At 44.0% G+C, this 21,577-nt stretch overlaps 1 protein-coding gene across 1 annotated transcript; it reads right to left on the bottom strand.

Moving 5' to 3' along the window:
- On the bottom strand, nt 1-7,610 carry LOC125637862 (olfactory receptor 4S2). The gene is made up of 2 exons (XM_048852901.2): nt 7,579-7,610; nt 1-766 (listed from the first exon to the last, which is right to left on the bottom strand). Exons 1-2 carry the CDS (start codon nt 7,608-7,610, stop codon nt 1-3), a joined length of 798 nt encoding a protein of 265 aa, XP_048708858.2.
- Nucleotides 7,611-21,577: the final 13,967 nt, after the last annotated feature.

Raw genomic sequence — 21,577 nt, 5'->3', positions numbered from 1 at the left:
TCATTTTACACATCGCATTTTCCCTTTCACCCCTAATGTCACTTTTCTGCTCCCTAATTTTCTCATGGCTTTTTTCACCTCCTTATTGCGTAGGGTGTAGATCAAGGGATTCAGAAAGGGGATGACAATGGTGTAGAACACCGCGACCATCTTATCCGCCGAGAAGGTGGTGGAAGGTCTTAAATACATGAAGATACATGGCCCGAAAAATATAATCACTACAGCAATATGGGAGGCACAAGTGGAAATAGCTTTGCGACGACCTTCGGAGGAGCGAGTTCTCAAGGAGACTAAGATGATGACATAGGACACAACCAGCACAACAAAAGAGGTCAGGGAAATCAACCCCGTATTGGCAAGGATCATGATGCCAACAAGATAAGTGTCAGTGCAGGCCAGTTTCAGCAAAGGGTGCACATCACAAAAATAGTGGTCAATCTCGTTGGGCCCACAGAAGGGTAAATGGATGGTCAGGACAGTCTGAACCATGGAATGCACAAAGCCGCCCACCCATGAAGCCATCACAAGGGAGCCACAAACACATCCAGTCATGATGGTTGTGTAATGGAGGGGTTTGCAGATCGCAATGTAACGATCATACGCCATCACTGTGAGGAGGAAGATTTCAGTGCACCCAAAGAAATGGGCCACAAACAGCTGGGCTATGCAGCCATCAAAGGAGATGGTTTTCCTCTCCACAAAGAAGTCTGTAATCAGTTTTGGGGCTGTGACAGAGGAAAGGCACATGTCTACAAAGGACAGATAGCTGAGGAAGAAATACATGGGAGACTTCAGATACTGGCTGCTCTTTACAGTGACAATGATGAGAAGATTTCCCAGCAAAGTAGCGATATAGAGGAGTAAAAAGAATACAAAACACACTGGCCATAACTTCTCATTGTGGCAAAGTCCCAAAAGGATGAATTCAGTCACATTCTGTGTGGGCTCCATGTACTCAGTTTAAATGATGGGTATATGCAATAGCGCTAATCCACCTGCCATGACACAAGACAAAGATAGGAAGAATCAACACATATTGACCAGTGATGAGGTGAATATCAAGATGCATAGACTGAAGTGGTAGACTTTGTCCAAAAATAAAAATGAGCAATATGTAACTCAAGGAACTAGAGGAAAATGGCTTGAGTTACATATTGCCATGAACAGTATATACTCAAAATAATTAGAGTGGAAAATCTGAAGATGATTCATTCTAGTCTTGCCCCACAATGAATCATCAAAGGCTTTAATTGTAAGTGAAAAACTGAACCTTAACTATGCTTTGCAATCAGCTCTTCCATGATACAAATTCTATTTTATTCTTATTGCATTGTTAAACACCTTCAGAAGTCCCATTTTTCAACCAAGGACATCTCTTACCTTTGAATGTGAGCACATAAATGCTCACAAAATTATTGATTTCTACATGCAAACATGAAACTGAGTTACCAAGTTAAGTAACCAAGGATTGAAAACTGGTCTCTGATTATTTTCATCACAAAATTATTTCACATAATTTACATTTAGTTGAAAAGGCATTTTAATTGAAAAAAAATGATTTCAGTGGAGACTTTTGACCAGCTTTACACAAACCCCAATTGAAACAAGGATTGAAACAATAATTTATCAGCAGGACTCACGGATACACTTTAGATTATTTATGCTGTTCCAAAAATGCAAAGCAGCCACAAACACTGTTCGATTGACCAGTTAACTCTGTCGCCAGAGGGGTGGAAAGCAGCTGAAGCCGATGAGCGAACTTGACCCTTTGTGGGTTATCATTTGATTTGAGGCGACTGAATTAAATGTTCTGTGTTCAAAAGAAAGTATTTATGAGTGATCATAAGCAGGAATGGATTAAATATCGTTTGGGGGTGGTCATTGCTTACAGACTAGCATCTAATAAACCTATTTTATACATTTCAAAACTAAAATTAAAATAACAAATAAAAATAATATGAAGATTTTTCAAGAGAGAAGCTTGTAATGAAGATTTTAGACACATTCATCGTACTTTAGGTGAATTAGTTGGAGACTGATTGATGGAGCGGGGAATTAGATTGGAATGAATCCTAACAAGGTAGTTTTCTTTTTCTTGTACATTGGTAGAGCTAAGCAGGGAAAGAAGAGCATAAAATACTCAGCCTTGCTGGAAAACTCACATGGGTTGTATTTGCAGATCTTAAAACGTACCTGGATGGTGATGGGTTTTATTTCCCCTGCTTCTAGCCTGCTGCTGTAGCAGAGGTGTTCGGGTCTGAACAACAGTAAGCAGTTGATGAGGGTGATCAGATGCTCCCTGCTATATAGATTTTCTGCTTTGTACATTTCATCCTCACACCCGTCTTTACAAGCCCTGTCTTAGGATGTTCTTCGCTGTCTGTCAATTCTGTGAAGACCAAATTAGTGAACTAGAGAAGTGGTTTGCTCAAGGCAGCCCTCAGGAATCTTTTCATATCAACCACTTCCCCAACTTGCAAAGCCTCAGATCTAAGAGCATCTCCATCCCTCGCTCCGCAAAATCTAAGACCCAACAAGATCTTTGGGGAAACTTGTCTCCCTCTCTGCTGTGAAGTCACAGCAGAAATATTTAAAATCAATATGTAGTGGCAGTGCGTCATTGCCTGGTTAGTGAGCTCCCTGAGGCATTTCAAGGCTTCTCCACTGGAAATAGTTGTTGAAGAAGCACTCCCCTATATAGCTTTAAACATGTATTTGAAGCAAACTTTCAAAGTTCTGCTGAGAGTTAGTCCCTTTCATAGTCTTCAAACCCCATTTTTCAATAGGACGCCCTCCCCCACCCCGCCTCCTCATACTTTCACCAAGGGATGGCCTTAGAGATCTTGCTATTGTCCGGTTCCTTCTACTCGCGCCCAACTACATAACAAGAGGGCACAGAAAATCCTGTGTCAAGTTCCTCATTTCACTCCTATGCTTAGAAAGGGGACCTTGAGAACTTGGGCAAAAGGCGACAAGCTTTGTGGACCTGCTGTGTGTGGACAGCCATTGGATCAGGCCTTAACCAAAGAGAGCTCATGCCCAGCATAATCAATGGAAAATCACCGGGTTGACTTCAGTGGCATTTGCATCACCCCTTAATCACTGATCTATGGGATCGAACAACCTTTGGATTTCTCTTCTACGTGATAATGTGACTCAACTGTGACAGGACCAGGGCTTGTGGTGTCAGTTCTCAGAGACACCCTGGCTGCACAGGATGATGGGAGTTCTGAGGAAATGCCTGGTGATGTGGCCACTGCTGCTTACATTCCAGGATGGCATCTTGTATTCCACCTTATGCTTAGTCCGGGATGCCACCGCTGTGGAAAGTTTGGGAAGTCTGGCAGCATCACTGGTGCTGGGACCTCCCACCCCATATAGGCACTTGATACCATTCACAGTGAAAGCGTAACCCACTCGTGAATGTGCGTATCCGACCTTCCTACATGCCTGTCAAGGTTCCTTCCCCACTCTGAGCTCTAGGGTACAGATGTGGGGACCTGCATGAAAGACCCCCTAAGATTATTCTTACCAGCTTAGGTTAAAAACTTCCCCAAGGTACAAACTTTGCCTTGTCCTTGAACAGTATGCTGCCACCACCAAGCATGTTAAACACAGAACAGGGAAAGAGACCACTTGGAGAAGTCTTCCCCCAAAATATCCCCCCCCCCCAGCCCTACATCCCCTTTTCTGGGGAAGGCTTGATAATAATCCTCACCAATTTGTACAGGTGAACACAGACCCAAACCCTTGGATCTTAAGAACAATGAAAAATCAATCAGGTTCTTAAAAGAAGATTTTTAATTAAAGAAAAGGTAAAAGAATTACCTCTGCAAAATCAGGATGGTAAATACCTTACAGGGTAATCAGATGCAGAACACAGAGAACCCCTCTAGGCAAAACCTGAAGTTACAAAAAGACACAAAAACAGGAATATACATTCCCTCCAGCACAGCTTATTTTACCAGCCATTAAACAAAAGGAAATCTAGTCCATTTTCAGCTAGATTACTTACTAACTTAACAGGAGTTGGAAGGCTGCATTCCTGATCTGTTCCCGTCAAAAGCAAAACACAGACAGCCAGAATCCTTTGTTCCCCCCACTCCAGATTTGAAAGTATCTTGTCCCCCATTGGTCATTTTGGGTCAGATGCCAGCAAGGCTACCTAAGCTTCTTAACCCTTTACAGGTGAAAGGATTTTGCTTCTGGCCAGGAGGGATTTTATAGCACTGTGTATAGAAAGGTGGTTACCCTTCCCTTTATATTTATGACAGTGCCAAAGTGCTGAAGCTGTTGCTCTTTAATTTAATCTGTACCAACTCCTGCCTTTACTTCCGGAGATCCCCAGTTATATCCATGGTGTGCTGGCTGTCACAGATGGAGGCTGCTACAAAAAACAGTAGTGGAACCATGTAGTAAAGGATATCAAATATGTTTGTACTTCATATGCTTTTGCAAAATCTGTACATGGGAGTGGAGAGGGGAGAGAACATGGCTTGATGCCCTCTCTTCTACTTATGCAGCCATAGACAAACTGGCCCATCAGAAGAGAAGAGTTCATTATTCCCTGTGGCAACAAGACGTTGTGTCATGAAACCACAATTGCAATGATATGGCCAAATTGAGCAGATAGAGCAGCCATTTGAGACAAACAAACTATGCCATTGACATTGTATTCATTGGGAATTTATCCCCTTTTTTGCTAAGTGAATCATTCATAAAAGCAATACTGATTTTTTGTGACCATATTCGTAACTCTTAAGTGTACATGACAATGTTCAGATGGGTAAATTTCTGAGTTGTTCACAAACTGTTCGCTTGGACTCTTCTCTCTTTGTATTGAATTTGGCAGGTTGGTGGCCTGCCAATCCCTTCCTAACTCTAAGTGGGGATCCCAGCTGGCTTCAGTAAACTCCCGCTGTCCCAGTCATGAATGGAAACAATGGAAGGGCTGCAGAAGCCTCTTGACGCCCCTTTTAGGTCAGAGGACAGAGGAGCTAAGCAAGGAAATTATCCATGTACTTGTTTGGAGACACTGTCCGTCGGCCGTGGTGCTTTGTCAGGTCAGCTGGGGCCTGACTGACTCACCCTGCCGAGCTGCTGTTTGTGACTTCCAGGGTGTCTGCCCTATAGCACAGGGAGGCCAATTCCTCAAAATGGGTCCACTAAATGACCTGCCTCAGCAGAGCAAAGCACAGCACAGAGCCCTCTGTTATCCTTGCCTGGTGGCTCTGCTGGCCCTCCTTCTCTTGCTGACCATCCAGGAAAGCTGTGCCTTGGTTTTCCCCCCTCTGAAAAGCAGTTGTGAATCACTTTCACTCTCCAACTCACCCATTGCTGACTCAGTTTCCCCCCTTGCTGTCCCTGCTCCTGCCCTCTAGGTAGCCCTACCTCCTGGCACTGTATCACCAGGGTGGAGGGGTGCTGCCTGCTTCCAGCCTGGTCTTAGGGCAGCCGCAGAGGCTGAAGAAACATTGGGGACTGAGGCATCGTTATGGCAGGAGCATGCCTAGCTTCAAAATTTCCTTTGGGCAGCCAAGCATTAGCTCCTATGCTATATCCCCACAGGATTTGCCCAGTACTGTCAGGGATGAGGCTGGTGAAGGGGCCTGAGGTACGATACCCGATGACCCATGCCTTGGTGATGGTCTGTGTTTGCAAGCACTGTGCAACCAGAGAGTGGCCGCACCAAATGGAAGAGACAAGCACAGAATCCGTATGTCCAAGATGGTGGAGAGGGTGAAGGAATCTCCTGCCCCTCCCGCTGAATAGACACAAGGCTCAGAGTGTCCCTTTGTGGCACCCCGAAGCGAATAACCCACCCAAACCCTTATTTCTGACAACTTAGCATGAGCTAAAAGCCAACAAGCTGTAAAGTTACAGCAGAAATATTGAGAGTGAATGAAAGCTTATGCTCTAATACATTTGTTAGTCTCTAAGGTGCCACAAGTATTCATTTTCTTCATGTAGTGATAGCATGTCATTTCCTGAGATAATGAGTTTCCAGAGGCATTTCAGGGTGTCTCCATTGGAAGCAATCAGTGAAGAGGCAGCTAAGCCATATTGCTTTGGACACATCTTTCAGGCAAACTTTTGGTGCGTTTTGACAGTTAAACCCAGATTTTTAGACATTTCTCTGCTTGGTGTTACAACGGCTAAGGGACTTAGCTACACTGCCTTTTCAAAACTGACAGGTACTAAGCAGCCTGAGTCACACTGAAACTTAGATTGCTAAATTCCATTTTCAAAAGTGATTTAGACACTTAAAAGCCTTAGTCACTCACGCCTTGTAATACGGAATGGAGCAACACCTAAATATCTTTAAAAATCTGGTCTTTAGTCTCTTTAGGTGTTCTGAAAAAGCGGCAAAGAGGCCAGTGGCACCTTATAGACTAACGGACGTATTGGAGCATAAGTTTTCGTGGGTGAATACCGACTTCGTCGGATGCATGGAGTGGAAATTACCAGAGGCAGGTATAAATATGCAAGCAAGAATCAGGCTAGGGATAACGAGGTTAGTTCAGTCAGGGAGGTTTGAGGCCTTTCTATGTCATACGGGGTTCATATCTAGTTCATTCTATTGACACCTTCCTACATAACAAGACATTGCAGGAACTCCTGTAACCAAATCTTCAGTTGTCTCCGAATGTTCAGGAAGGGGGATCTTGAGAAGTGTAGCAATGGAGAGTTAGCCCTCTAGGAAATGGTGGCTGTGAACAGCCATCACTCCTAACGAGAGCTGTGTAAGTAGATTTTTCAGTTCACTGGAAATTCCAGAGATAAATGGTGGGGGAGAGGAACTGTTTGGGGTTGAACCAAAACCAAAATTTTGGTAAATTGAAAAGTTTAAAAAAAACTTTCATTTTGGGTCAAATGAAACATTTTGTTTGACCTATAAAGAAACATGTTGATTTAGTTTTGAGCAATTCTTAATGTTTTATTTTTTTAAATAAAATTAAAGGAAAATCAAAACAAATTTTTTTTTCTGAAATTTTTAAAAGTTTCCTTCCCCTCCGACCAAAACAATTCAGTGAAATCAACACTGAGTATATCAGTTTACCTGAATCTGCATTTTTTGCTGGGAAATAAGTTTCAGTGGAAAAATGTCACCTTGTTCTAGTCCTAAACAATCACGGAAATAAGAGATTTAACAATATTCCGATTTCTGTTCTACTTGCTCATGCAGTAAAGTTACCGGCCTCAATCATAACAATGCAAGGGAAGGGGCGATTCAGCGAGCTTTACAGCAGACACATTATAGCAAAACCAGCCAGTGAGGGCTCTGGGGAAGTGCATGGCCAAATGGGTCCTACTACATTTTGTCACGAGATGCTGCTGACATGCCACTGCAGGCCTGCGCTGGGCCTACAGCTGGAGTGAACAGAGGACCCAGCATGGGTGGGAAGTCTAGCACTACCAGTGGTGCTGTGTTCCTAGGGTGAAAGCCAGTGAAAGGTTCCCACTAATTTCACTGGGACCTGGATCAAAGGACACACAGATTTCGGAAGTGGCTGCCCTTTGTTCACCTGTGCAAGATCTGTATTGGGAGTGGGGATAAACACCCACAGCCTCACTTACCGACCGATGGAACCAGTCCTGCACTGATCCATAGTGAGAGACCTGTGATGTTAGCCTTGCTGTAATGACACAAAACCAAGACTCTGACACTTCTCTCAGAGCGGGCACACGGCAAAGCCAAACTATTCCTTTAAAACAGTATTCACCGGGAATTAGACTCCGTTTTTGCTTAACAAATCATTTCTCAAAAGAACCTCAATTCCTTTGAATGAATTTGGTATTTCTAAGTATTTGGACAGTAGTTGGGCCTAATGATGTTAATGTATGGTTTGTTCACAAGCTGCTCATCTTGACTATTTAGTCTTTGCTATTTGTTCTTTTGTGAGACAAGACACCCAAGCCATATAATATACTTCCTACTCCCCGCTTGAAGGGATGACATTTTTCACCTGGAGAATAATGAAAGGGGGGAAAGTGCTCTTTCTGGAACCAATTTTCAGAAGAATTTGCAATAATAGCTGTGAAAAGTTTGGGGTTTGCAAACACTTTCATGAACACACCAGTGTTGAAACCACACAAAACAAACAACAGAACTCAATAGATCAGAGTGACCCAAAGTTCTTGCTTTGGTTGTAGATATATTCATCAATCCATATTTTGTTTTGCTTTGTTTTAACTATTAGACCAGGCATGGGAGCTGGGCTAATGTGAGTGAAGCAAACCAGTGTCTGTAATTCTTTTGTTCCAAGTTTACTTCAGTGTCTGGAGATTCCCCTAATTGTTATTGTGCATGGCATATTCTCACCTTGTAGCTAAGTAATTAAGTCTGTGTAACAGTAAAATTTAATTTTCAACTTACGTCATTACAGAACTTTTTTTTTCCCCAAAGAAGTTTTAATTATGCCCACTGGGCATCCGCTAAGTATCTCCAGACGTTACCATGGCATCCCTGTGTTGGTGTTTATCTGGGATAAGAACAAGATTATAAAAAAAAAAAAAAGTTATCATCAGACCCGAGTCCTACTTCAAAAGTTACTAAGTTACCTACAATCAAAGGAAATTCTTAAAGGAACCTGCAACCTCCAGGATTTTAAAGCTCTGCTGGATTGTAAAACTAAAAGATGGAGATTCCATCTTTTGCCATGATTTGTTCTGACAATGCTGGAACACAGCTGCACTTGACTAGGATTCAAGCATTTGGCCCATTGTTCCATAAGTGCTCTGTCTGGTTTTGGTATATTTTAGCAAGGCCACAGAGTACATAACATGCTCATGTGCATCCAAAAGGTTGACAGTGGGGCTGGTCGGAAAACTGTTTTTAAAAGTTTCCTGTCCGACAATGTCATATCAATTTAAATGATTTTTTTTCATGAAATAATATCTCTTTCGGTGAAAATTCCCATGAAAAGACATCAGAACATTTAATTTCAGAAAAAAAATGAGAACTTTTTGTTTTGAAATGTTTTCTACTTTATTTTCATTTTTATGATACTTTTATTATTTTCATCGTAGCGGTGCATAATTGTCAGGGTATGTCATAATGGGACAGCTCATGTCAGATTATGATAATATAACAGTCAACATTTTCATAGACTCATAAAACTGGAAGGGACCTCAAGAAGTCATCAAGTTCCGTCCCCCGCATTCATGACAGGACCAGCACCATCTAGAACATCCCTGATAGGTGTTTGTCTAACCTAATCTTAAAAATCTCCATTGATGGAGATTCCACAATCTTCCTAGGCCATTTATTCCAGTGCTTAACCACCCTGACGGTTGGAAAGTTTTTCCTAATGTCCAACTTAAGCCTCCCTTGCTGCAATTTAAGCCCATTGCTTCTTGCCCTATCATCAGAGGGAAAGGAGAACAATTTTTCTCCCTCCTCCTTGTAATAACCTTTTAGGTACTTCAAAACGGTTATCATGTCCCCTCTCTGTCTACTCTTTGACAGACTAGACAAACCCAGTTCTTTCAATCTTCCCTCATAGCTCATGTTTTCCAGACCCCCTAATGATCCTTGTTGCTCTTCTCTGGACTCTCTCCAATTTCTCCATATCTTTCCTGAAATGTGGCACACAGAACTGGACACAGTACTCCAGTTCAGGCCTAATCAGCGAGGAGTAGAGTGGAAGAATTATTTCTTGTGTCTTGCTTACCACACTCCTACTAATGCATCTCAGAATGATGTTTGCTTTTTTGCAACAGCGTTACACTGTTGACTCATATTTAGCTTGTGGTCCACTAGGACCCTTTGATCCCTTTCTGCAGTACTTCTTCCTAGGCAGTCATTTCCCATTCTGTTTGTGTCCATCTGATTGTCCTTCCTCAGTGGAGTACTTTGCATTTGTTCTTGTTGAATTTCATCCTATTTACTTCAGATAACCTCTCCAGTTTGTCCAGATCATTTTGTATTATAATCCTATCCTTCAAAGCACTTGCAGGCCCTCCCAGTTAGGTATCATCCGCAAACTTAATAAGGGTACTCTCTATGCCATGATCTAAATCGTTGATGAAGACATTGAAAAGAACCAGTCCCACAACTGATCCCTGCGAAACCTCACTTGTTATGCCCTTCCAGCATGACAGTGAACCATTGATAACTACCCTCTGGGAGTGGTTTCCCAACCAGTTATGCACCCACTTTAGAGTAGCTCCATCTAGGTTGTATTTCCCTAGTTTCTTGATGAGAAGGTCATGTGAAATTGTATCAAAAGCCTTACTAAAGTCTAGATATACCACATATGCCTCATTCTCCCTATCCACAAGGCTTCTTGCCCTGTCAAAGAAAGCTATCAGGTTGGTTTGACATGATTTCTTCTTCACAAATCCATGCTGACTGTCACTTATCACCTTATTACCTTCTAGGTGTTTGCAAATTGATTCCTTAATTATTTGCTCCATTACCTTACCTGGTACCAAAGTTAAACTGTCTGGTCTTTAATTGCCTGGGTTGCCTTTATTTGCCTTTTTATAGATAGACACTCTATGTGCTCTTTTCCAGTCTCCTGGAATCTCCCCTGTCTTCCATGACTTTTCAAAGATAATAGCTAATGGCTCAGATATCTCCTCAGCCAGTTCCTTGAGTATTCTAGGATGCATTTCATAAGGCCCTGGTGACTTGAAGACATCTAACTTGTCCAAGTAACTTTTAACTTGTTCTTTCCCTATTTTAGCATCTGAGCCTACACCATTTTCACTGGCATTCTCTATGGCAATCTTCTTGGTGAAAATTGAAACAAAGAAGTCATTTAGCACCTCTGCCATTTCCACATTTTCTGTTATTGTGTTCCCCTCTTCATTTAGTAATGGACCCACCCTCTCCTTCATCTTCCTCTTGCTTCTAATGTATTTGTAGAATGTTTTCTCGTTACCCTTTGTGTCTCTAGCTTGTTTGATCTTATGTTGTGCCTTGGCCTTTCTAATTTTGCCCCTACATATATATTTTATTTGTTTATATTCATCCTTTGTAATTTCACCTTGTTTCTACTTTTTTATCAGACTCCTTTTTGATTTTTAGATCATTTGAGATCTCCTGGTTAAGCCAGGGTGGTTTCTTGCCATACTTCCTGTCTTTCCTATGCAGTGGAGAGTTTGCTCTTGTGCCCTTAATAATGTCTCTCTGAAAAACTGTCACCTGTCTTCTATTGTTTTTCCCCTTAGACTTGCTTCCCATGAGATCTTGCCTACCAACTCCCTGAGTTTTCTCAAGTCTGCCTTCTTGAAATCCATTGTCTTTATTTTGCTGTTTTCCCTCCAACCATTCCTTAGAATCATGAACTCTATCATTTCATAGAATCATCAAATATCAGGGTTGGAAGGGACCACAGGAGGTCATCTAGTCCAACCCCCTGCTCAAAGCAGGACCAAGCCCCAGTTTTTGCCCCAGATCCCGAAATGGCCCCCTCAAGGATAGAACTCAAAATCCTGGGTTTAGCAGGCCAATGCTCAAACCACTGAACTATCCCGCCCCCCCAAGTTGCCTTCCACTTCCACTTCATGATCAGTTTCCCCCAAGCTGCCTTCCACTTTCAAATTCTCAACCAGTTTTCCTTGTTTGTCAAAATCAAGCCTAGAACAGCCTCTCCCCTAGTAGCTTTCTCCACCTTCTGGAACAAAAATTTGTCTCCAATTCAGTCCAAGAACTTGTTGGATAATCTGTGCCCTGCAGTGTTATTTTCCCAACAGATGTCTGGGTAGTTGAAATCCCCCATTACCACCAAGTCCTGGGCTTTGGATGTTTTTGTTAGTTGTTTGAAAAAACTCCTCTTCCCATTCTTCTTCATGCTTAGGTGGTCTGTAGTAGACCCCTACTATGACCTCACCTTTATTTTGTACCCCTTTTATTCTTACCCAGAGACTTTCAACAAGTCTGTCTCCTATTCCATCTCAACCTCAGACCAAATGTTCACATTCTTAATATATAAGGCAACACCTCCTCCCTTTTTTCCTGCCTACCCTTCCTCAGCAAGCTGTACCCTTCTATACCAATATTTCAATTGTACGCATTGTCCCACCAGGTCTCTGTGATGCCAATTGTGTCATTGTTGTGTCCATTGACCAGCATTATGAGTTCTTCCTGCTTATTCCCCATACTTCTTGCCTTAGTATACAGACATTTAAGATACTGATTTGATTCCCCCCACCCAGTTCTGTCTTGTCTCTTGTTGATCTTTGCTATTCCAGCCCATGCTCCCCCCAATTTCTGACCCTTCTTCCAGATCTCCATGTGTTTGACTTACCTGTGTGCTTTGGTCTTCTGCCCCCTTCAAACCTACTTTAAAGCCCTCCACACTAGGTTGTTGAACCAGGCTGCTGAAGCTTATTCTCCCCTTCTCCATCCAGCCTGCACCCCTTTAGCTGGGCCCCTCACCCTTGTTCCTGCCAGTCTCCCTCCACCTACGCCTCTTGCCACCCACTGGGCAATGATGTGGAAGAAATCATAAAAACATCACTGATAGTTTGCAAATGACAAAGAACAGTAACTTCAACAAAGTTAAGATCAGCATCCTACCACTGTGAGAGCAACTCCATGGAGGTTTATTTTAGCAAGGAAGCGATGAGTCAAAAACGGCCTAATGACAAAACTGATTAAATTAAAAGACTTAGACTAACCATGACAACGACTCAAGCAGCCATCATAGATTCCTAGATGGTACTTGTCCCCCAAACCACAAAACAAGAAGTGGGAAGGAAGAAAAAAAAAAAGAAATCCCACAGCTGAGTGCGGCCGAATGGCAAAACTCAAGGAAATTAACTGGGCCAAACAGGTATCCTTCAGCAAATGGAATTCTACTCCCCAGGAAGCCAACAGCACATTCAAAACAGCAAATAAAGTGTAGGATGGACATCAGCAGGGCTCAGAGGGAATTGGAAAAGAAAGTAGTCAAGGACCTAGAAACAACCAACAGTATATTCTTTCATGCTATTGGGAAGACCGTCAGAGAATCAGTGGTGCATGCAGTGTGGCCATGTCAGCCCCAGGATATTAGAGAGACAAGGTGGATGAGGTGATATCTTTCATTGGACCAACTTCTGTTGATAGACAAGCTTTTGAGCCTCAAGAAGAGCTCTGTGTGGCTCAAAATCTTCTCTCTTTCACCATAATGGCATTGAACCCATCTCTCAAGATCACCCCCTTCTGGTCAGGTGTCTGTTTATGGTGACCCTCTCTGGCAGTTTGTAGTGAGTCAGCCCTCTGGCCAAGTCACAGTCTGTATGGAATACAACTCCGACATCTTCAGGGGTATTTGTCCAACAAAGTCTGTATGCGCTCCCAGCACTGGTAGGGGACCATGCCCCCAGAGCTTGCTCCCTGGAGCCTTTTCACCTATTCTGGTCTATCTGGCCTTAGGGAAGTTCTATATAAAGTGGGGGAAGCAAACAATGAGTGTCTTCAGCTGGCTTAAGAGACAGCCTCCCCACCACACAGAGATACCTGAAGGCACCTGGAAACAAAAGGACTGGAACCACAGGGGTGGGTGAGGCCAAGCTGGACCCAGGTCAGAAAAGGCATCTGACATGAGAAGGAGTTTACCTGAAGTAACAATTTGGGGTGAGAAGTTAACGTTTGGAACTGATTTCTGAGTGTATTAATCTTAGCCTTGCTTGTGGGATTTTTATTTTGCTTCGTGTCTTACATTGTTCTGTCTGTTACTACTTAAAACCACTTAAATCCTACTTTTTATGTTTAAGAAAATCACTTTTGTTTATTTATAAACTCAGTGTTAGTAATTGTTAGCTGGGGGGGACATATCTCTCTATCAGTGATGGGGGGGGGAACATTTATCTTTTTACCCTGTATAAGCTTATGATGGAATAAAACAGATTTATTTGGGGTTAGGTCCCATTGGGAGCTGGGTGTCTGCGTGCTGGAGACAGGTACCCTCCTGAGCTGGTTTCAGTCTCTATCTGCAGTTTCGTGGGCGTGGCCCAGACTCTTGGTCTGTGTTGCAGCAGACTGGCTTGTCTGGCTCAACAAGGCAGGGTTCTGGAGGCCCAGGCTGGCAGGAAAAATGGGATCAGAGGTAATTTGAGCCCATCAGGTGACAGTCCCAATGAGGGTCTCTGTGACCGAACCCAGCACACTATGCACTTGGGTTTCCTGCATTTCAAAAAAACATCCCAGCCCCTGAGTGATGTGCTATTCTAGTCTGGGTTTGTCATAAATATAAAGGGAAGGGTGAACCCCTTTAAAATCCCTCCTGGCCAGAGGAAAAATCCTCTCACCTGGAAAGGGTTAAGAAGCTAAAGGTAACCTCGCTGGCACCTGACCAAAATGACCAATGAGGAGACAAAATACTTTCAAAACCTGGGAGGAGGGAGAAAAAACAAAGGGTCTGTGCCTGTCTGTATGCTGCTTTTGCCGGAGACAGAACAGCAATGGAGTCTTAGAACTTAGTAAGTAATCTAGCTAGGTATGTGTTAGATTATGATTTCTTTAAATGGCTGAGAAAATAGCTGTGCTGAATAGAATGAATATTCCAGTCTGTGTGTGTGTATGGGGGTGGGGGGATGTGAGAAAACCTGGATTTGTGCTGGAAATGGCCCACCTTAATTATCATGCACATTGTAGGGAGAATGGTCACTTTGGATGAGCTATTACCAGCAGGATAGTGAGTTTGTGTGTGTGGTTTTTGGGAAGGGGTGAGGGGGTGAGAGAACCTGGATTTGTGCAGGAAATGGCCCAACTTGATTATCATGCACATTGTGTAAAGAGTTGTCACTTTGGATGGGCTATCACCAGCAGGAGAGTGAATTTGTGTGGGGGGGTGGAGGGTGAAAACCTGGATTTGTGCTGGAAATGGCCCAACCTGATGATCACTTTAGATAAGCTATTACCAGCAGGACAGTGGGGTGGGAGGAGGTATTGTTTCATGATCTCTGTGTGTATATAAAGTCTGCTGCAGTTTCCACGGTATGCATCCGATGAAGTGAGCTGTAGCTCACGAAAGCTCATGCTCAAATAAATTGGTTAGTCTCTAAGGTGCCACAAGTACTCCTTTTCTTTTTGTGTCTTTTGTGTAACTTAAAGTTTTGCCTATAGGGATTCTCTATGTCTTGAATCTAATTACCCTGTAAGGTATTTACCATCCTGATTTTACAGAGGTGATTCCTTTTTTACTTCTATTAAAAGTCTTCTTGTAAGAAAACTGAATGCTTTTTCATTGTTCTAAGATCCAAGGGTTTGGGTCTGTGGTCACCTATACAAATTGGTGAGGATTTTTACCAAACCTTCCCCAGGAAGTGGGGTGCAAGGGTTGGGAGGATTTTTGGGGGAAAGACGTGTCCAAACTCCGTTTTTTCAGGAACCCAGATAAAGTTTGGTGGTGGCAGTGGAAATCCAAGGGCAAAGGGTAAAATAATTTGTACCTTGGGGAAGTTTTAACCTAAGCTGGCAAAAGTAAGCTTAGGAGGTTTTCATGCAGGTCCCCACATCTGTACCCTAGAGTTTAGAGTGGGGAAGGAACCTGGACATGGTGGCAGAGTGGTGGGATTAACTTGAAATCCTTTTGAGATCAATTTGAGATTTTTTGAACCAGAAAAACAGATTTTAAAAAGGAAATATTTTTTTTTCCTTTGGGGCTGCTGGAAAGGGGGTCCAACTGAAAGCAGCTAGTTTTTTTCTCGCTTTGGGGCCAGAGCAGAGACAAAAGGGGATTATCTTTGTGAATTGCAGGTTTTCTTTGCCTGGAGGCAGAGTAGTTAACCTCCTGCAGGGAAATTCATAGTCTTCACAAACCTGAGGGGGTTTTTTTTCCCCTAAAAGTAAATAGGTGGGTGTTCTACCCATTTGGCTGGAGACAAAAGTGGTAGGGTTTTTTTTTTTGGTTTTTTTTTAGGATTTTTATTTTTATTTTTGAACAAGGAGCACAGATTTGAAAAGGAATTTTTTTCCTTTGCGCTGCTAGAAAGCAGGTCTCCAACTGGAAACAGTTGAAAGTTTTTTTGCTTTGATTTGGGGCCAGAGCAGAGACAAAGGGAATTGTCTTTTTCTGTAGGCTGACAATCACTATCAGAGAATAGGTATCCTATTCCAGCACAGCAAAATTTTACAAGCCAAGTTTTGTTTGTTTTATTTCTAAACTCGGGTGTAAAGTTAGTTAAAAACAGAGAGGTTAGGATGACAGACTCCACGGCTCAACAAAAGCTGGAATTAGCCAGATTTGAGGCTACTGAAAAACAAAAGAACATGAAAGACAGATAGAACTCATGCGAATGGAGAAGGGGGTACAGGAGACTGCCCACAGGAGGGAGATGGAGGCAAGGGACAAAGAGATGGAGGCAAGGGACAGAGAAATGAAGGCAAGGGACAAAGAAATGGAGGCAAAGGACAAAGAAAGGGAGGCAGCTAAAGAGGCAGAACAACACCAAGCAGCTGCTCACAGGAGAGCTATGGAAGCAAGGGACAAAGAACTGGAGGAGAAGGAAAAAGAGAGGAATCATGTGGAGGAGATGGAGAAGATAAAGGCTCAGCAGAATATACCAACAAACCCTAGTAATCCTTCTCCAAGTACCACTTGCCATCCCAGAAAGTTCCCCACCTACAAGGCAGGCGATGATACTGAGGCCTTCCTAGAAAACTTCAAAAGGGCCTGCCTTGGGTACAACATCTCTACTGACCAATACATGGTAGAGCTGAGGCCACAGCTCAGTGGACCCTTAGCTGAGGTGGCGGCTGAAATGCCTAGAGAACACATGAACAAGTATGAACTGTTTAAATCCAAGGCGAGAGTCAGAATGGGGATAACACCTGAGCATTCTGATCGGAGGTTCAGAGCCCTAAGGTGCAAACCAGATGTGTCATTTACCCGACATGCCTACCACATTGTGAAACATTGGGATGCCTGAATATCAGGAGCAAGTGTGGAATCTCCAGCAAATTTGCCCTTCCTAATGCAAATGGAACAATTCTTAGAGGGTGTTCCTGAGGAAATAGAAAGATACATCCTAGATGGGAAGCCCCAGTGACCCGTCAGCTGGACGATGTTTTAAATGTAACGAGCTGGGGCATGTAAAGGCCAACTGCCCCAAGAACCCCAACAGATTACAGTTCATTGCACTGGAATTACACCAGAGATCCGCAGGCCCAGATACCTCCCAGATACCCTTGGAGCGGAGGGAAACTGTGAGTGTGGGCGGGAAGAAGGTCACTGCCTGGAGGGACACCGGAGCACAAGTGTCAGCTATCCATGCTTCCTTAGTGGACCCCAATTTAATCTACCCAGAGATCCAAGTGACGATTCAACCCTTCAAGTCCAACTCTTTCAATTTGCCTACAGCCAAGTTGCCTGTCCAGTATCAGGGCTGGTCAGGAACATGGACTTTTGCAGTCTATGATGATTATCCCATCCCCATGCTGTTGGGGGAAGACTTGGCCAATCATGTGAAGCGGGCCAAGAGGGGGGGAATGGTTACCCACAGCCATACTAAACAAGCCTTGAGGCCTAGCTCTGTTCCGGAAACTTCTATCAGGAGCTGGTCAGAGGTGATGGACCCAGACCCCAGGCCAATGTCTGCAACAGCAGTAGTGGATCCAGTCCCAGATACCCAGACAGAGCCAGTCCCAGAACCGGAACCAGCGGAACAACCAGCACCAGAACCATTGCCAGCACTGAATCCAGTACTTGCAACCCCAACACCAGAGGGCCCCACCGAACCTGAACCGGCAGTAGCCCATAGCCCTACACAAGAGGCTCAGCCGGAGCCTGAACCCCAACGTAGTGTCCCAGCGGAGAGCGGTTCACAGTCAACAGAAACAGCCTCATCCCCTACATCGCTTCCAGAGGGACCAAGCATAGGACCACAATCCAATAAGAAACTGATGTCTCCAGCATCAAGGGAACAGTTCCAGACCAAACAGGAAGCAGATGAAAGCCTCCAGAGAGTTTGGACAGCAGCATGGAGCAACCCACCGCCTCGCAGCTCTTCTAATCGATCCAGGTTTGTTGTAGAAAAAGGACTTTTATTCAAGGAAACTCTTTCTGGTGGACACCAGGAAGATTGGCATCCTCGGAGACAGTTGGTAGTTCCAACTAAATACCGGGCCAAGCTCTTGAGCTTAGCCCACTATCACCCTAGTGGCCATGCTGGGGTGAAAAGGACCAAAGACTGATTGGGGGGGTCATTCCACTGGGAGGGAATGGGCAAGGATGTTTCTACCTATGTCCGGTCTTGTGAAGTATGCCAAAGAGTGGGAAGACCCCAAGACCAGGTCAAAGCCCCTCTCCAGCCACTCCCCATCATTGAAGTTCCATTTCAGCGAGTAGCTGTGGATATTCTGGGTCCTTTTCCAAAAAAGACACCGAGAGGAAAGCAGTACACATTCACTTTCATGGATTTTGCCACGCGATGGCCGGAAGCAGTCGCTTTGAGCAACACCAGGGCTAAAAGTGTGTGCCAGGCACTAGCAGACATTTTTGCCAGGATAGGTTGGCCCTCCGACATTCTCACAGATGCAGGGACTAATTTCCTGGCAGGAACTATGGAAAACCTTTGGGAAGCTCATGGGGTAAATCACTTGGTTGCCACTCCTTACCACCATCAAACAAATGGCATGGTGGAGAAGTTTAATGGAACTTTGGGGGCCATGATACGTAAATTCGTAAATGAGCACTCCAATGATTGGGACCTAGTGTTGCAGAAGTTGCTCTTTGTCTACAGAGCTGTACCACATCCCAGTTTAGGGTTTTCACCATTTGAACTTGTATATGGCCATGAGGTTAAGGGGTCATTACAGTTGGTGAAGCAGCAATGGGAGGAATTTACACCTTCTCCAGGAACTAACATGCTGGACTTTGGAACCAACTTACAAAACACCCTCCGAACCTCTTTAGCCCTTGCTAAAGAAAACTTACAGGATGCTCAAAAAGAGCAAAAAGCCTGGTATGATAAACATGTCAGAGAGCGTTCCTTCAAAGTAGGGGACCAGGTCATGGTCTTAAAGGAGCTCCAGGCCCATAAAATGGAAGCCTCGTGGGAAGGGCCATTCACGGTCCAGGCGCGCCTGGGAGCTGTTAATTATCTCATAGCATTCCCCACCTCCAGCCGAAAGCCTAAGGTGTACCATATTAATTCCCTAAAGCCCTTTTATTCCAGCGAACTAAAGGTTTGTCAGTTTACAGCCCAGGGAGAAGATGATGCTGAGTGGCCTGAGGTGTCTACTACTGTCAAGGTTCCTCCCCCACTCTGAACTCTAGGGTACAGATGTGGGGACCTGCATGAAAAACCTCCTAAGCTTATCTTTACCAGCTTAGGTTAAAACTTCCTCAAGGTACAAAATATTACACCCGTTATCCTTGGAATGGCCGCTACCACCACCAAACTAATACTGGTTACTGGGGAAGAGCTGTTTGGACGCGTCTTTCCCCCCAAAATACTTCCCAAAACCTTGCACCCCACTTCCTGGACAAGGTTTGGTAAAAAGCCTCACCAATTTGCCTAGGTGACTACAGACCCAGACCCTTGGATCTTAAGAACAATGAACAATCCTCCCAACACTTGCACCCCCCGCCCTTTCCTGGGAAATGTTGGATAAAAAGCCTCACCAATTTGCATAGGTGACCACAGACCCAAACCCTTGGATCTAAGAACAATGAAAAAGCAGTCAGTTTTTTACAAGAAGACTTTTAATAAAAAATAGAAGTAAATAGAAATAAAGAAATCCCCCCTGTAAAATCAGGATGGTAGATATCTTACAGGGTAATTAGATTCAAAAACATAGAGAACCCCTCTAGGCAAAAGCTTAAGTTACAAAAAAGATACACAGACAGAAATAGTTATTCTATTCAGCACAATGCTTTTCTCAGCCATTTAAAGAAATCATAATCTAACACATACCTAGCTAGATTACTTACTAAAAGTTCTAAGACTCCATTCCTGGTCTGTCCCTGGCAAAGAGCAGCACACAGACAGACACAGACCCTTTGTTCCTCTCCCTCGTCCCAGCTTTTGAAAGTATCTTGTCTCCTCATTGGTCATTTTGGTCAGGTGCCAGCGAGGTTACCTTTAGCTTCTTAACCCTTTACAGGTGAGAGGAGCTTTCCCCTGGCCAGGAGGGATTTCAAAGGGGTTTACCCTTCCCTTTATATTTATGACAACTACGAAGGGAAAAGTGCTGGTGGTGTGGAAGAGGTGAACCTCTCCATGACCCCTGGGCGTATGCAGCGACAGCAGATCAAGGAGCTGTGCACTAGCTACGGGCCGACATTCTCAGCTACACCAGGACTGACTGAATGGGCATACCACTCCATTGACACAGGTAATGTTCACCCAATTAAAGTCCAACCTTACCGGGTGTCTCCTCATGCTAAAACTGCTATAGAACGGGAGATCCAGGATATGTTACAGATGGGTGTAATCCTCCACTCTGGAAGTGCATGGGCATCTCCAGTGGTTCTAGTTCCCAAACCAGATAGGGAGATACGTTTTTGCGTGGACTACCATAAGCTAAATGCTGTAACTCTCCCAGACAACTAGCCAATGCCATGCACAGATGAACTATTAGAGAAACTGGGACGGGCCCAGTACATCTCTACCTTGGACTTAACCAAGGGGTACTGGCAGGTACCGCTAGATGAATCTGCCAAGGAAAGGTCAGTCTTCACCACTCATCTCGGGCTGTATGAATTTAAAGTACTCCCTTTCGGGCTGTGAAATACACCTGCCACCTTCCAAAGACTTGTAGATGGTCTCCTAGCGGGATTAGGAGAATATGCAGTCTTCTACCTTGACGATGTGGCCACATTTTCGGATTCCAGGGCAGAACACCTGGAACATCTACAAAAAGTCTTTGAGCGCATAAGGGAAGCAGGACTAACTGTTAAGGCTAAGTGTCAAATAGGCCTAAACAGAGTGACTTACCTTGGATACCAGGTGGGTCAAGGAACTATCAGCCCCCTACAGGCCAAAGTGGATGCTATCCATAAGTGGCCTGCACCAAAGTCAAAGAAACAGGTCCAATCCTTCTTAGGCTTGGCTGTTTATTACAGATAATTTGTACCACAATACAGCCAAATCGCCGCCCCACTGACAGACCTAACCAAAAAGAAACAGCCAAATGCCGTTCGGTGGACCAAAGAGTGTCAGAAGGCCTTTAACCAGCTTAAAGGGACACTCATGTCTGACCCTGTACTAAGGGCCCCAGACTTTGACAAACCGTTCCTAGTAACCACAGATGCGTCCGAGCGTGGTGTGGGAGCAGTTTTAATGCAGAAAGGACCAGATCAAGAATTCCACCCTGTAGTGTTTCTCAGCAAAAAACTGTCTGAGAGGGAAAGCAACTGGTCAGTCAGTGAAAAAGAATGTTACACCATTGTCTACGCTCTGGAAAAGCTAATGCCCATATGATTGGGGACAGCGTATTCGACCATGCTGTGCTACATTGGCTTCATACCACCATGGGAAATATAAAAAAACTTCTTCGGTGGAGTTTAGCTCTCCAAGATTTTGATTTTGACATCCAACACATCTCAGGAGCTTCTAACAAAGAGGCTGATGCACTCTCCCGTGAAAGTTTTCCAGAATCAACTGGTTAAAATCGTCCTTGAGATGTGGAAAATAT

Source organism: Caretta caretta, chromosome 6 (genome assembly GCF_965140235.1).
Source record: "Caretta caretta isolate rCarCar2 chromosome 6, rCarCar1.hap1, whole genome shotgun sequence".
NCBI classification, from domain to species: domain Eukaryota; kingdom Metazoa; phylum Chordata; order Testudines; family Cheloniidae; genus Caretta; species Caretta caretta.
Note: the sequence above shows the minus strand (reverse complement) of the source record. Positions and strands in the feature narration are given on the sequence as shown.